Raw genomic sequence first — 16,637 nt, 5'->3', positions numbered from 1 at the left:
ACGATCGGTTTCGTATTCACGGTCGGATATTGTAGACGATGTGTCGCCGTTTCTGATCCTAGACAGCTGCAACCGATGCCTTTCCTTGACTCGTTCGAGTTCCAGTTCAGCTTCCCTGACTGCTTGTTCCAGGCGTTCTTCTTCGAAGATCTGCTCCTCTCGAGTGATTGCAGCATTCACACTCTCCACGCTTTCTGCGGCTTCAGAAACCGTTAGCCAGCTTCGATTGTGACGGGGCATGGGAGTGGGCCGATTGTGCGGCTGCAAACTTCGCCGAGGTGCTGGCGTAGGCCTTTCACTTACGTTATAACTCATCGTTTATTATAAATAGTGAAAAGGCTTGAAATTGCCAGGCAAACGCTGAATCTTAAGAGTAGCTACCTTAAAATTATTTCGGAGCAAACATTACATCATGTAATAATCAAACAGTACTTTTGAAGCAAGTATTACGTTAATATAAACAGCAACAGCACTCGTTAAGCACTTAAGAAAAATATTTCATGAATTGTTGCGTACTGCAACAAGGAGAGGTATTTTCATTACAGAAGCAATGTTTATTTTCGATTCACAAACAAAGCCAAAGTTAACACAATGAAATATTTTTTCCTCTGCTTTCAAAAATGTCACGGTCGAGAGAAGAATAAGGTCAACTTAAAAAGTCTCGAGGTCTTTCGCGAGACACAGTTAAATTAAGACTTCCAGAGAGACAGAATTAAGCATAAAATAATTAAGCGCCTTTTAAAAAAAGAAATTCAAACAGCGATAATACATGGTACATACATAAATGAATCGGTAACACAGTGCACATTGCATGCGTGCTTTATTGACTCGTTTTTTAGTCTTGCGCAGTAATAAGCTATATGTAGTTATAGTTTTTGTCTCAGTTGCGAGCCCCTGACTCCACTTAACTGTTCCTGGCCCAGCCCATCCACAGCCCATCGATCCTTCATATTTGAGGGCCCAGCCCAGCCCGTAGCCCAGCCCAGCCCATGGCCCATTGGGCTGGCCCGGCCCATGGCGAACACTGCACCGCAGTCACAGTCCGCTAACAGCACTGGGCGCCTTCTAACGCTCCGACCAGGGCCGGAAGAAAAATAATCAGCGGTCCCCCACTCCAACGCCCACCCCCACCCCGCAGGTACTACGCGCTATGGACTTCCGGGCACTCACGCCGGCAAGTGTCACCCCGTACAAACAACTAACTGACTGGGTGCATCCCCACCGCGCTATATGAGGTGCACCTGACGCGCGCCGTTACCCACGGGGCTGTGTGGGACGAGCGCCCAAGGGGTAATGTGGGCCCACGGGGCAGTGGGGGGCGTGGGCCCACGGTGCAGTGCGGGGCGTGCGTCCACGGGGCAGTGTGGGGCGAGCGCCCAGGCCACGGAGCAGTGTAGGGCGTGGGCCCACGGAGCAGTGTGGGGCGTGAGCCCACGGAGCAGTGTGGGCGAGCCGCCGAGCGCCCACGGGGCATTGTGGGGCGTGGGCCCACGGAGCAGTGTGGGGCGTGAGCCCACGGAGCAGTGCGCAGCCGGTGCGCCCGGTACGCTGGCCGCTCGCGGCTGATAGCCGCCGCTTGGGGGTCGGGGTGGGTCGGGGGTCGGGGGCGGGTGGGTGCCTATCAGCCGGCGGCACCGCGACGCGATCAGAGACCGACGGCGGCGGTCAGACGGTCAGAGTGGGCGCTGCCACCGCGACTGGGAGATCCATCCGGTGTCACCGGCCCCCGGCCCGCACCCCCGACCGCCGGCCGCACCGCCGGCAACAACTGAGAGCAACGGACAGACGCCCGACACGGACCGGGTGGCCAGACAAACCCAAACAGGACTGCAGCAGCACAGCATGGTCTGGCTACTGCGCCAGAACAGGTGGGTGCTACTGCTGCCCGACTGCTGACCCGCACAACTGTGTCTCGTGGCTAGACTTACAATTCGACCCATACCCTGCCCCCTGGTCTCAGCCAGTTTCGCCATGCTGGTAGTACACATATAGTGGTGGACGGTGGTGGTGGTGGTGTGTCAGTGTGTGTATGTGGGGGGGGGGGGGGGAGATTTGGCCACGCTCGATTATACCGAAAAGTAGTTAAGTTAGAAAGACGCGGGAAAAGCAATAGGTAGCTCAACGTAAGATCTTTCACTGAGGTCACTGGAGATCACTGGATCACTGGATAACCCGCGAGCTGCTGGGGGGGGGGGGGCGTTTAACGCCCCCATTTTCTTTTCTTTTTCCGTGCTATAGCTTAACAACGGCGCGCCAATTTTGGTAACCTGTAGAGAATTATTGGATGTGACAAAGAGGTTCTGGTTGGCTTGGCACCACAATACGGCAGCGTCATCGGTATGTATATGATGAGCAGCGCACTTGATATCCAACGGTGACACAAAACAGCAACATTTGTTTAGTTTGACCTGACCTGAAAGCCAGGTCAATGACTGACATGAGACAGGGTATCATTGGATTCGTCTCTTCCCAAAGAATCTTCTTGGTCTTTACCGCGAAGCTCTATCTTCAACAGGAACGAAATGGCGCAGGGGGGGGGGGGGCAACCCCCCATGTGCGTTCTAGGATGGGAAAATGGCATGTGCAGGCGAGGGTTAAAGCGTCTCTCCAAATGAAAACAAAACTGACGGTAATCACGCCACTGGGGTCAGTCAGTACCGACCCCGCCAGGAGCCCGCCGAGCAGCCCCCTGGACCGGTAGGGCTCCCGGACGCCGGACGGCCCCAGCCGGTCAGCCGGTGGTGAGGGTGGATGTGGTGTGTCAGTATGTTGTTCTATAGGTATGTGTTCATGTGTGGTGTGTGTCTGTACTTGACGTCGAACCGACGGCTGTGATGAATATCAGTTTTGTCTGAATGTCAGTGCTGTGTTCGCAGCTCTTCTGGTGAGGGCGGGGGCGCCGACGGCGGGCGCCGGGGCGCCGACCGCGAGCCGTGCCTGCTGCACGAGAATCACGCCTACTACGGCGCAGTGTCGGACGGCTGTGCCGACGAGCTGCTCACCCCGTCCGGTGAGTCCGTACCGTGAGCTGAGTCCGGTGAGCTGAGTCCGGTGAGTCGGTCCGGTGAGTCGTTCCGGTGAGCTGAGTCCGGTGAGTCGGTCCGGTGAGTCGGTCCGGTGAGTCGGTCCGGTGAGCTGAGTCCGGTGAGTCGGTCCGGTGAGCTGAGTCCGGTGAGTCGGTCGGTGAGTCGGTCCGGTGAGTTGGTCCGGTGAGTTGGTCCGGTGAGCTGAGTCCGGTGAGCTGAGTCCGGTGAGTCGGTCCGGTGAGTTGGTCCGGTGAGCTGAGTCCGGTGAGTCGGTCCGGTGAGTCGGTCCGGTGAGCTGAGTCCGGTGAGCTGAGTCGGTCCGGTGAGTCGGTCCGGTGAGTCGGTCCGGTGAGCTGAGTACGGTGAGGTGACGCCCGCCGCTTTCCGTACTGCCACTGCAACGATAACGCGCGTGCAAACCGTCTTCGGTCTTACCCCTGAGCAGTTCCATCCCCAGCGGCCGAGATGGTCCCAATGCAAACACCATTACAGGGATATGGTTCACGAGAGAACGCTTTCGGTAATGGTGTCTAAAGGCAGCCAGCATTCCTGAGGCTGCCAAGCCAAACGCTTTTTGAGTCGAGGAAATTGTTAGGGGTTAATTCGAGCTTATCAGGCATCATATTAGCCGTTTTCACGACTGCCATGTGGTACATGCATTTGGTGCACATCTGGTACAAAATTAGGTGCAGATTTGGTCAAATCAGGTTCAGTGTGTCTCTTAGCAGCTATCAGCTAGGGTTGTACTAATTGCTTATATGCCTGCTTTGTCATATTATCAGAAAGCATCATCGATTAAAACACTGAAATAAATTGATAAAATGAAGATATTTGCCAGGTAAAAGAAATTAGGTGCAGATTTGGCCAAATCAGGTGCATTCGCCGGATAGCCCGTCGTGAAAACGGCTATTACAGAAATTGAGCGTCACTCAAGCACCGTTTAAAATATTCACTTCTTCAGCAACTCTTAGCGTATCGTGTTTGGCCGTTCATCGCGCACACCCACCCCCGCTGACCTGAAGCAGTCCCGGCCTGGCCTGTGGCGGCGCAACACGTCACTCGATGGCCCGGCCTGACCGGCCCCGACCCCTGTCTGCACCGCGCCTGCAGGCTGGGGCGCGCGGCACACTCTGGCTGTGCTCGGCTGTCTGGGGTTCTTCGTGGCGTTCTCGCTGCGGGTCAACATGTCGATGGCCATTGTGGCGATGGTGAACGGCACGGCGCTAAGGCTGCTGTCCCCCCACAACGACAGCGCCGGCGGCGGCGACCTGCTCTGTACTGGAAACCGCACCTACCTCATCGGAAACGACCTGCAGCAGGTCAGTCCGCTGCCCACTCTGTGCAGCGTGTCCGCCAAAAGTAACGACTGCAGTCAGCACGACCAACCTCAAAACTACGGGGCATGCCGAAACTTTGCTGATATTAGCGGCCCATATAAGACACTATGTATCCCAAAAAGTTGTCTTCTATTTAAAAATGAAAGCTTCATTCCAAGACATTTCTCAGCCGTTGCCAGAGATAAAGCGATGCCCAGTTGACTGATGTGTGGCACCGCCTTCCCCTCCTCTGCTTCCCCGGCCGGCAGGACGGCCCGTTCGTTTGGAGCGAGCTGACTCAGGGCGTCATCCTGAGCTCCTACTTCGGCGGCTACCTGGTGTCGCAGGTGCCGGCCGGCCGGCTGGCCGAGCGGCTGGGCGCCGTGCGCGTGCTGGCCGTCGGCCTGGCCGCCGCCGGCCTGCTCACTCTGCTGACGCCTGTGTGCGCGCTCAGCGGCGTGCCCGCCCTGGTCACCATCCGCTTCCTGCAGGGCGCCGCCAGTGTGAGTGGACGCCGGACGCCGCGGCCCCGGCGGAGGCTCAGCGGCCGACAGCGCTGAGCGTCCTGCATGGAAGGGCACATCTACCTTAGGTCGAACTACACTAATTGCCCCCATATATTTTATAATATTGGCATCTGCAAGCCTAGCCGGCGAGGTGGTGAGCGGCCTACCGATGGGTGCGTCCCGATGGGTACACCAGGGTGGGTAATTTCACTTTTCCGTCAGCCCCTCTGTTCTGTAACGTCTGGGACAATGGCCGCTGTTCACTGCTCGAGCCATTGCCATCGCTGTGTCTAGCCGTGCCCGTGTCTGTCTACATACTCTGGTGTCTAACTGAGTGTTGTCTGACCGAATAGTATCTGACCGACTAGTATCTGACCGACTAGTATCTGACCGACTGTGGCTGACCGGGTGGTGTCATCTGACCGGGTGGTGTCCCCTGTCTAACCGACTGGTGTCTGACCGATTGTGTCTGACCGGCTGGTGTCTGTCTGACCGGCTGGTGTCTGTCTGACCGGCTGGTGTCGTCTGACCGGCTGGTGTCGTCTGACCGACTGGTGTCCCCTCCGCAGGGTGTCACCACGCCGTCCATCCACTGCCTGCTGGCGCGCTGGGTGCCGCCCAACGAGAGGAGCCGTATCAGCACCTTCGTCTACGTGGGTGAGTTCCGGACATTCACCGATACATGGGTAACTCTTAATGCAGCTATACGTGATTGTCACTGCATGCGATATTTATCTGAATAATATATTGATTTAAAAATTTGTGTATATTTGATCAAATTTAGGGTCCTTTTTCATGTCTTTTTTACTTCTGCAAAATACACAGTAAAAAAGACACTCTCACGATTCACTCACACACGCAGTCCGCAGTGGCCCCAAACAACGAATTCGATGGACGTAGCCTTTGACGTAAGGTTGATCTCTCACGTGATAAGAATAAACTACCTCAGAATCAGAATCAGACAGGTTACCTGCATGTTATTCTTACAAATAGACTAGACATCACGAGGAGACGGGGAGCGGCGGCAGACGGGACATGGACCTGCCCCGCTGCTGTGGAGAGCAGGTAAGTACTGCTGATACGGCCATATCGCTCACTAGTGGCGCGATTTACTCGACACTTGAGACGACTCTATCGGCTCCGCTCCCCGCTCCCGTGTCTGCCCCTCTCCCCTCCCCAGTCCCGTGTCCATACCGTTCGTCTGGCTAGGCCCCGCGTCTGTTCCGCTCGTCTCGCTCTGCGCCGCGTCTGTTTCGCTCGTCTCGCTCGGCGCCGCGTCTGCCACGCTCGCCTCTACCAGAGGCCGGTGCGCCGCAGCCAGGCCGAGCCCAGCCTCCGGCCGAGTAGCAACATAGGTCACATTCAGCACGATCGGGCCGGCGAAGGGCGCGCTCTGCACCTGCACGTCCAGCTCGTGCGGCAGCGGCCCGGGCAGGGAGAGCGTCTCCCGGCCGCCGGCCGTCTGGTAGGTGAAGCGCACGCCGCTGCCCTCGTACCAGCCGGGCCGGCGCACCCCGCTCGGCCCGTTCAGCAGGTACTGGCCCAGCGCCCTGACAAACAGCGCCACGCGGTGCGGCGAGGCGGCCGTCTCGGCGATGGTGACGGCGGTGGCGCCGATGGGCAGTCGCGCCACCAGGCTGTACTGGGTAACCGGGACCAGCGTCAGCACCCGCCGCTCGACGCGACACCTGTGGTAGCTGCCGGAACCACAGCCGCCGCAGCTCTCCGCCGGGCGGCTCTGCGGCGGCAGCAGGCGGGTGCCGGCACAGTCCAGCGCGCGGCACGCCCCCCGGACACAGATGGCGGGGCGGTCGGCGGTGCCGCACGACACCCCTTCAGGCACGGGCTCGCCGTGCTGGGTGCGGCCGTCAGTCGAGCGCACACACCAGAAATGGCAGGGCAGCGCCGCCGAGTGGGTTACCAGCCAGGTGCCGACCGGCTGCTGGCGCCGGCAGAACGCCGCGCGGGGCTCCTCCCAGCAGCGCGGCAGGCCCGGGCACAGCCGCACCTGTTCGGCGTCTCCGGCGCAGCGGCCGGCGGCGGGCAGACACTGCCGGCGGCGCCGCTGCACGCCGGCGCCGCAGCTGCGGCTGCACGTGCCCCAGCGGCCCCAGGAGGCCCAGCCGGCCGGCGCCGCCGCCGCCGCCGCCGGTGGCCGGTGCACGGGCCGACACTGGCCGTCCACGCACCAGTGGCCGGCGCCGCACGGCGTGCCGTCCAGCGGCGGCGCGCGCCGACTCAGACACCGGCTCGAGTCGGGCGGCGCGCACCAGAGCCGGTCGCACTGGCGCTGCACCGAGCGCAGCCGGCAGGGCCGGTACTCGGGCCCGAACTCGAACTGGCACTGTTCGGCCACCGACAGGGGCCGGTCCAGCGAGCTGCTGACGGGCCGGGCGTCGGCCGCCGCCGGCCGGTTGTACAGGCACGTCCACCAGCTCACCTTGCTGCTGTACTCGTGCCGGCTGCAGTTGGACCAGAAGAAGCGGTTGTAGGTGGCGCTGATGAGCGGCGCCATGACACTGCCTAGCGGCGGCGCCCAGTCGCACTGGTCCGACTCACCGTCGTGCGTCAGGCCCAGCATGTGGCCCAGCTCGTGCGCCACCACGAAGGCGCTGCTCAGGCCCTGGTCGCGGTTGATGGAGGCGCTGCGGCTCGGGTCGCAGGCGCCGGAGACGGGCGCGTAGCCGGCCGGCCCGCCCAGGTGTTTGCGGGTCAGCCAGATGACGGCGTCGCGCGGGTCGGCCAGCCGCGCGGCCCACTGGTTGACGGCGCGCAGTGAGCTCAGCGGCGCGCGCGGCCGCACCAGCTCGCCGCCGCTCTCGATCAGGTAGATCCTGGTGACGACCACGCGCAGGCGCGCCTGCAGCGAGCTGTCCTCCAGCACGGCCGACATGACGTTCAGCAGCGTCAGCACGTAGTCGAGCACGCGGTGGCGCCCGTGGAAGGCGACCACCGACTGGTCGGCGGCCACCACCAGCTCCAGCCAGCGCGGCCGCGCCAGGTCGGCTGCCGTCGCCGGCAGCCGGTACGCGCCGGCCGGTGTGGCGTTACCGGCCGGGAACCACTGGTCGCCGATCAGCACCCCGTGCTCACCGTCCTCCTCCCGCTGCTCTGCCTCCTCCCGCTGCTCCGCCGTCCGCTCCTGCTCGAACGGCTCGACCCTGGCGCGGCTCAGCAGACCTCGTTTTCGCCGACGCGCTGACACGTGATGCGCCACGAGTCGCGCCACGTTCAGCGAGCGCAGCACGTGCGGGCCGCGTGTGTGGCGCACGTGTTCGGCGGGCTGCACGGTGACAGTGCGGCCGTCGGCGGCGATCACGGCCCAGACCCCGCCGCAGAGCGAGAGGGCCGCTGTGCTGTCGGGCCGGCCGGGCACGGCGCCGCGGTACAGGCAGCGGCCAGCGGCGCGCCGCCGACCGCCGGCGCCGGCCGACCCCAGCCAGGTGACGGCGGCCGGCAGCGGCGACGGCGCGGCCACCACCGTCCAGCGCTGGTGGCCGCCGTGCAGCCGCACCAGCACCCGGCCAGAGGACAGGTGAGCCACCTGCGGCCGCACCAGCAGGCCGCGCGCCCCGCCGGCACACAGCAGCGCGGCCAGCAGCGCGGCCAGCAGCACGGCCGGCGCCCGGCGCGGCGCAGCCAGCAGCACGGCCGGCGCCCGGCGCGGCGCGGCCGGCGCCGGTGGAGCGGCGCGGCCGGCCATGGCGTCCGAGCGGGCCGCCACTGGTCGGGGCGCAGCACCGCAGCCGGTCACAGACCTGGGCCGAGTGACCTCCACTGGAGCAGACCTGGGCCGACTCACCTCCACTGTGCAGTGGGCAGACCTGGGTCGAGTCGCCGCCACTGCAGCCCGCCCCGCCGGCTGGGCCGCCCGAGTGCCGCGCTGCGTCTGTCGGCCGCGCTCGAGTATCGTCTGTCGGCCGCAGTCCAGCAGGAAACGGGGCGCCGGAGACACACACAAGGGCACCGGGTCACAGGATGTGTCGCACGCAAAAACGCCCGTCCACTGCAGGGCCGCCACCGGCCGGGAGGCGGCATCAGCGCGCGCTGGGCGGCGTCTGGGCGCGCGCCGGAGTTGGGGTGCCGGGCGCCGTGTTTTACCGACTGACACGCCATGGGCGGCGGCGTCGTCTGCAGTGTGTGGTCTGCAGGACGGCGCGTGGTGTCGGCCCGGCCCGCCCGGCCCGCCCACAGCCGCCGACTCTGTTTATATGAGCGGTGATACAAAAAGGTGAACAGCCTTGACACCGTGTAATGTAACAGTTTCAGCGCTGCGAAACTGGGACAGTTTTGTGCGGACATTGCTGCCTGGCGGTGCTGCCCAGCCGTCTGAACCGTCACAGCTGTTTACAGGCTACACTAGGCATAACATGTGTTACTCCTTATACATTTTTGAAATTTCTCTACATTATAAAATACATCCTTTGATCATATTTTCGTCAGAGCACATTCATTTGATTCTAGTTGAAAGAAGATATGAATATACACTCTCATTCTCCTTTGCGGCACACCATCATTTTTTTGTGTGTGCAAACAAGATGCATTTTTTGGCTTCTGTTACAATTACGTAGCCCAGTGACGATAAAAATCCCTAATGTCATCGCTCCCGAGTCAAAGTATGGCAATTAACTGGCACTGCAAGTTATATAATCCCATTCCACGATCCAAATGTAACAGTGTCGCGAATGTCATATCGGAAGTGAATATGAGCATGATCAGTGATGTGCCACATATGTACAAGGTGTGTTCTTAGGTAGCTACTAAGCAGCATCAGATGCCGTGTGTCGCCAGATGCCGGGTAAGCAGACGTGTGTTGTCGTGTGTCGCCAGGTAAGCAGCTGTATGCCGTGTGTCGCCAGGTAAGCAGCTGTATGCCGTGTGTCGCCAGGTAAGCAGCTGTGTCGTGTGTCGCCAGGTAGGTAAGCAGCTGTATGCCGTGTGTCGCCAGGTAAGCAGCTGTGTATCGTGTGTCGCCAGGTAAGCAGTTGCGCCGTGTGTCGCCAGGTAGGCAGCTGTGTGCCGTGTGCCCCCAGGTAAGCAGCTGTGTGCCGTGTGTCGCCAGGTAAGCAGCTGTATGTCGTGTGTCGCCAGGTAGGCAGCTGTGTCGTGTGTCGCCAGGTAAGCAGCTATGTCGTGTGTCGCCAGGTAAGCAGCTGTATGTCGTGTGTCGCCAGGTAAGCAGCTGTGTGTCGTGTGTCGCCAGGTAAGCAGCTGTATGTCGTGTGTCGCCAGGTAAGCAGCTGTATGCCGTGTGTCGCCAGGTAAGCAGCTGTGTGTCGTGTGTCGCCAGGTAAGCAGCTGTGTCGTGTTTCGCCAGGTAAGCAGCTGTATGCCGTGTGTCGCGGGGTAAGCAGCTGTGTGCCGTGTGTCACCAGGTAAGCAGCTGTGTCGTGTGTCGCCAGGTAAGCAGCTGTGTCGTGTGTCGCCAGGTAAGCAGCCGTGTGCCGTGTGTCGCCAGGTAAGCAGCTGGGCACGGCGGTGACGATCCTGAGCGCCGGTCCGCTGGCCGGCTGGCGCTGGGCCGGCGGCTGGCAGGCCATCTTCTACGTGACCGGCTCCGTGACGCTGGTCTGGAGCGTCGCCTGGACGCTGCTCGTGTACGAGACCCCGGCCGACCACCCGCGCATCTCCTTCCGCGAGCGCGTCTACATCTACTCACTCACCTACCAGGGCTCCGGCCAGGTTAGCGCGTCTACATCTACTCACTGAACTACCGGGGCTCCGGCCAGGCTAGCACGTCATCTACTCACTGACCTATACCAGGGCTCCGAGCAGGTTAGCGCGTTATCTACTCACTGACCTACCGGGGCTCCGGCCAGGTTAGCGCGTCATCTACTCACTGACCTACGGGGATACGGCCAGGTTAGCGCGTCTACATCTACTCACTGACCTACCAGGGCTCCGGCCAGGTTAGCGCATCTACATCTACTCACTCACCTACCAGGGCTCCGGCCAGGTTAGCGCATCATCTACTCATTGACCTACCACTCGAGACAGGTTAGAAAGCCACTACCAGCCCCTGATACAACGGATAGACAGAGACACCTTACATACACCGCCAGATAGAAGGTAAATGCGCATTAGGTATAGGCAGATCTGCGGCTGATGCTCAGAACAAATCCTGTTTGCAAGGTGCTTTGTCAGCTTGTATGTTTAACTATGTACTCACTCGTAGTATACGATAAATAAAATGGCAATGCTAGTTCAGTTGAACTTTTATTTTGCTGCTGATCATTTATTTCTATGATCAAGTGAAGTTGTTTTGGTATAGTTGCTGCACAGTGTGCACACGACCGGTACATCTTATCAGCTACCATGCGCGCGCCGCTGTCCGCCTGTCTGTCGCGCTGAGCAATGCCAGTGGAGGTATATGTCTGAGTGTCTGACCCTCCGCCTGGACCGTATCATTGAAGGTTTATCTGACCCTCGGCGCACTGTACCGTTCCAGCGGAGTAGTTCGGTGCCGTTCCCGTGGAGACGCGCGCTGAGCTGTCGGCCGTTCCAGGCGCTGATGGTGACTCAGTTCTGTCAGAACTGGGGCGACTACCTGATCATGACCGAGCTGCCCACCTACATCAGCACAGCGCTGCGCTACCCGCTGAACACGGTGAGGGGTCGCCCCGCCGCCCCGCGCTGCACCGCGCCGCCGCCGCTGCCCGCCACCTATGGCGCGGTAGCGGCGACCTCTGCGATCTGCCCACTTGCCACCACTGTCCGGTCTATGACAATGAGACCTGTCCGGTCTGAGACAATGGGGCCTGTCCGGTCTATGACACTGGGGCCTGTCCGATCTGTGACAATGGGGGCTGTCTGGTCTGTGACAATGGGGGCTGTCCGATCTGTGACTTAATGGGTCTGTCCGGTCTGTGACAATGGGCCTGTCCGGTCTGTGACACTAGGACATATCCGCTGGTCCAGTGTCCGTCTTCTCGATTTTTGAATAGTGTTTTGCCTTTCATAAGTTCTGTTGTTGACTAAGTTCAGTATGATATTATTAGTTACCTGTTGCGATAACCTTTGGAGCTTTATTTATGTGTGTGATCTCTGACCTGTGACCTGGCCGTGTGACCTCTGACCTGTGACCTGGCCAGAACGCCGTATGTGTGTGACCTCTGACCTGTGACCTGTGACCTGTGACCTGGCCAGAACGCCGTATGTGTGTGACCTCTGACCTGTGACCTGGCCGTGTGACCTCTGACCTGTGACCTGGCCGTGTGACCTCTGACCTGTGACCTGGCCGTGTGACCTCTGACCTGTGACCTGGCCGTGTGACCTCTGACCTGTGACCTGGCCGTGTGACCTCTGACCTGTGACCTGGCCGTGTGACCTCTGACCTGTGACCTGGCCGTGTGACCTCTGACCTGTGACCTGGCCGTGTGACCTCTGACCTGTGTGACCTGTGACCTGTGACCTGGCCGTGTGACCTCTGACCTGTGACCTGGCCGTGTGACCTCTGACCTGTGACCTGTGACCTGTGACCTGTGACCTGTGACCTGGCCGTGTGACCTCTGACCTGTGACCTGGCCGTGTGACCTCTGACCTGTGACCTGGCCGTGTGACCTCTGACCTGTGACCTGGCCGTGTGACCTCTGACCTGTGACCTCTGACCTGTGTGACCTCTGACCTGTGACCTCTGACCTGTGTGACCTCTGACCTGTGTGACCTCTGACCTGTGACCTCTGACCTGTGTGACCTCTGACCTGTGTGACCTCTGACCTGTGTGACCTCTAACCTGTGTGACCTCTGACCTGTGTGACCTCTGACCTGTGACCTCTGACCTGTGACCTCTGACCTGTGACCTGGCCAGAACGCCATGTTTTCGGCGCTGCCCCAGCTGGCCAAGGTGGTGTTCGCGCTCGGCGTGTCATTCGTGGCCGACTGGCTGGCCAGGGGAAGCCGGCTCAGTCTCTCCGCTAACCGCAAGCTGTGGAACTCGATCGGTGAGTGGATCGACCGACTGTACCGAGCTTCTCGGAGAGAGAGGGTGCTCAGACACCAATCTCAGCTTTGTTACGTGCAGCATGAACGTCAGTGCGTGTAAAACATATGTTCATGTACCTTTGGTCGGATTCCGGCGGATGAAATTCCGACTAGATAGACTGCACAGTAACTTCATTTCTTATTGAACCCTGGGCCCTGTTTCACGGCCGATAGCAGTACGCTGCTATCACACGTGTCAAGTTGGGTTTCCATGGAGACATCAACAAACTCCTATCTCCAACATTACCACAATCTGTGACGTCGGCTCGCGAAATGCGATAGCACCATGATAGCAGAGTCCAGTGAAATACCGCCCTGAATCCGATATTGATATGCTGCGAACACTAGGTTTTTCATTTTTGCTTTCTTGTTTTTTATCTCCCTCTTTCTTCCTTTCTTTCTTTCTTTCTTTCTTTCTTTCTTTCTTTCTTTCTTTCTTTCTTTTTTTCTTTTTTTCTTTTCTTTTCTTTCCTTCTTTCTTTCTTTCTTTCTTTCTCTCTCTCTCTCTCTCCTCTCTCTCTCACTCTCTCTCTCTTTCTCTCTCTCTCTCTCTCTCTCTCTCTCTCTCTCTCTCTCTCTCTCTCTCTCCCTCTCTCTCTCTCTATCTCTCTCTCTCTCTCTCTCTCTCTCTCTCTCTCTCTCTCTCTCTCTCTCTCTCTCTCTCTCTCTCTCTCTCTCCTATATTCACTGTCTGAATTATCTAACCACGCGTGTGTTCTATCTGTTACTTCCCACCACGCTATCGGCCAGGTGTTGTTGTCGACTTACAGCCCCGCCCCGCCACAGGAATGTACATACCAGCGCTGACGCTGGTCGGTGTGTCGTTCGCCGGCTGCAGCGACGTGCTCGTTCTCACACTCATGGTGATCACCGTGGGATTCAACGGAGCCGTCCTCTCAGGTCAGTGCACGCTGCACGTGTCAGCAGAGGTGCCCTATCAGTGGCGCCACGAACATGGCCCATCTTTATCGATACAATTCACCTATACAAATATTTAACATGGTAGGCGTATGCTAGACGACCACATTTAACTTTTCTATTTTTGGTCAATAGCTTATGCCATTCAAGCTTTATCGCATTTCAAGCTACCGGATAACGTAAATTAATGCATATTAGCTGATTTCAAATGATTTCAGAAGCCCAGCAATTATGTAATGAAACTCAAAAAGTTAACCCGCGCCCCACTGGGGGAGGGGAGGGGCTATTCATAGCCCCCTCTGGTTTTTCTGCAATAACTTCTAAACCGCCAGACATATCGACGCAAAACCTTCAGTGCCTTCGGCTGCATCAATTTTACACCTTGAGTCAAAATATTAACTTCGTAGCTACTATAGGTCGTCCGGAAATGACGTCAGAGTAACGTCATGTTCGGCCGATTTCAACGCAAAACATTGAACTACGGCATTGCTCTCAGGAGCTCAGTTTTTTTAGCTAGATCCAATTTCGTTGCATGAGAGGACTCAGAATGCACTGTGCTATCAAACTGCTATCTTGGGCGCGCAAAATTTTAAAAACTGGAAATTATTCATATTAAATTTCAAAATTTATATTTTCATCTGTTTCCCAAAAGTTTCCCACTTTTCGAAAAAAAAAACGGAATACATGTGATAGAACACATGCCCATGATATATCCTAGCAAGTTGTAACCGGATATATTAAAGAATAGCCATGCTAATATGCATTATAGCAAACATTTCACAATTACTGGTTTTTCAAATCAATTTTTCAGCTTGTATTTGACATCGTACACCAATATAAATAGCACCATCGTGTTCCTGAGCTCAAACTGCATCAGATAAATACCTTCATATTGAAAAATTTTAACTTGTTTACCCTAAAGTGGCCTGACCTCAGCTAAATTCTACTCAAACTAACCTCGAATGACATAAACGACACCGAGTTCGAAATCTATGACCTAAATGGACCACATAACATGTGTCACCTGACCGATTCATGATATAATATTTCCGTGACCTGTGATGACCTGACCCTGACCTGAAAATCAAAGTAGGAAGTTTGATACACTCCGGGTGTCTAAAACATCTATTCACAAGCGAGTTAACCAAAAAATGAGCCCTATCTGACTTGTAAGCCCAAAATGTGAACAAGCTAGGCATCGATAATGTTTGCTTTTACCTGACTTTTGACGTCATCGGTGACCTCAAGGTCAATAAAATTAGTTATTTTCTCGACAGTTTTCCAGGACTATCAGACGCCATTTGAATTTTGACAATCGGCCCAGCAGTTTCGGAGCTAGGAGGGGGGGGGGCTATGAATAGCCCCCCCCCTCCCCCAGTAGGGCGTGTTATACGAAAAGCCTAGTGGGGCGCTGGCTAAAATTGAATCTTTGTTATAGCCTTAAATGAAATCTCAAACGTTCTCAAACTCATCCCGCACAAAGGATGTTTTGATCGCATGTTAAAAACTAGTAAAACGCCTTTTGGGGGGAGAACGAGCGAGCAAGAAAGTGAGCCCTGCACTTGCGGAAGGGCGAGAGGATACTTACAACTGGCTTTTGTACCGCACTGGGTCCAAAATGCCTTTTGCACGGGGCTCTACCAACCGGTCCCTAACTGCTTACTAAATTTGACCCAGCAGTTCGCGAAATCTGGAAACGCCCTCTGCACGTGCCCACGTGCAGTAGAACCCTAACCGTAACGCATGGGAATGGATTGCTTAGTGGGTGCCCACTGCCCATCTGTATTGAAGTTTCAGCGAAACCGCCCCAGCTATTTCAGAGTAGTTGTAACGGGAACAAATTTGACACCTCGTTTTGTTGCCTTTTGCGCGCGCACTGGGGGTGGCCCACATGCATCGAGAGTGTCCGATGTTTGGAAGAAAGGATGCACCTACCCTACAAAATTACCGCAAGTCAATCGCCCAAACAGTTACCAAGATATATACCTCCCAAAAGCGCTAATTCTGTAGAACTGCTTGAACACCCTTGGCTTTTCACGTGGCACGTGCCACGACGGACACCTAAATGCATCAAGAATAGTCAACCACGGGATAAAAGGAATGGGGCTACCCAACAAAAAAGACCGTATGCCAATCGACCCAGTGGTTGCTGAGTTATAGGTAAGCCTCTCAAAAGCGCTACAGGCCGGGCCGGGCCGGGTCGGGCCGCTCAAACTGACATTCTTCCGTTATGTTGAAAAGACTTCGCTTCGCTCGCTCGCTCGTAATCAAGGAGCAGTCAGGCTCCACCAGTTTTATAAGAATACACGCAAACACAGACACACGTACAGTGTGCACGCATACGAAACAGCATCCAATAAGTATCTTTTAATAACCAGTAAAACGCCTTTTAGGGCGACCAACGGAGCGGCCGAGATGGTGGGCCTCGCAGGTGCGAAATTGCGAGGGAGAACCTCCAACCATCTCGTGCACTGCACCCTACTAACCGGTAGCGATGTGCCCAATTTGAGCGCAATCGGCCGAGCCGGTCTCGAGATCTGGAAGCGGCATCCTGCACGTTCGCACGTGCAAAATGGGTCCCAACTGACTTTTGCACTACACCCTAGACCCTACTAACCGGTCCCTAACCAAAACCATATACCAAATTTTAGCGTAATCGGTTCAGCCGTTCGCGAGATCTAGAATCGACCCCTGCTCCTGCACGTGCGCACGTGCAGGAGCACCCCAACTATGACACATGGATATGCATTGCCTAGTGGGTGCCTACCTACATGCCAACTTCAGCGCAATCGGCCCAATAGTTACCGAGATACAATAGAAAAACACAATTCTAACGAAAAGTGTTTGTCTATTTCAAACAACCTGCGGTTATTGCAATTGTGGCAAAACTG

General features: G+C 57.1%; 1 protein-coding gene across 1 annotated transcript in view; it reads left to right on the top strand.

Moving 5' to 3' along the window:
• Nucleotides 1–1,649: 1,649 nt before the first annotated feature.
• The window catches only part of LOC122387578 (putative inorganic phosphate cotransporter), a 28,005-nt gene continuing 13,017 nt past the window's right edge, over nt 1,650–16,637 (top strand). Inside the window, exons 1-9 of the mRNA XM_043377917.1 lie at nt 1,650–1,868; nt 2,877–3,010; nt 4,137–4,345; nt 4,612–4,845; nt 5,418–5,505; nt 10,307–10,530; nt 11,297–11,455; nt 12,656–12,788; nt 13,615–13,728. Coding sequence (XP_043233852.1) covers nt 1,843–1,868; nt 2,877–3,010; nt 4,137–4,345; nt 4,612–4,845; nt 5,418–5,505; nt 10,307–10,530; nt 11,297–11,455; nt 12,656–12,788; nt 13,615–13,728 — 1,321 coding nt within the window. The 5' untranslated portion in view covers nt 1,650–1,842. The remainder of the gene's footprint in view (nt 1,869–2,876; nt 3,011–4,136; nt 4,346–4,611; nt 4,846–5,417; nt 5,506–10,306; nt 10,531–11,296; nt 11,456–12,655; nt 12,789–13,614; nt 13,729–16,637) is intronic.

This window comes from Amphibalanus amphitrite, unplaced genomic scaffold (assembly GCF_019059575.1).
Source record: "Amphibalanus amphitrite isolate SeventyFive unplaced genomic scaffold, NRLGWU_Aamphi_draft 000017F_arrow, whole genome shotgun sequence".
Taxonomy (NCBI): Eukaryota; Metazoa; Arthropoda; class Thecostraca; order Balanomorpha; family Balanidae; genus Amphibalanus; species Amphibalanus amphitrite.
The sequence above is the reverse complement of the archived record's forward strand: the minus strand, read 5'-3'. Positions and strand labels throughout refer to the sequence as shown.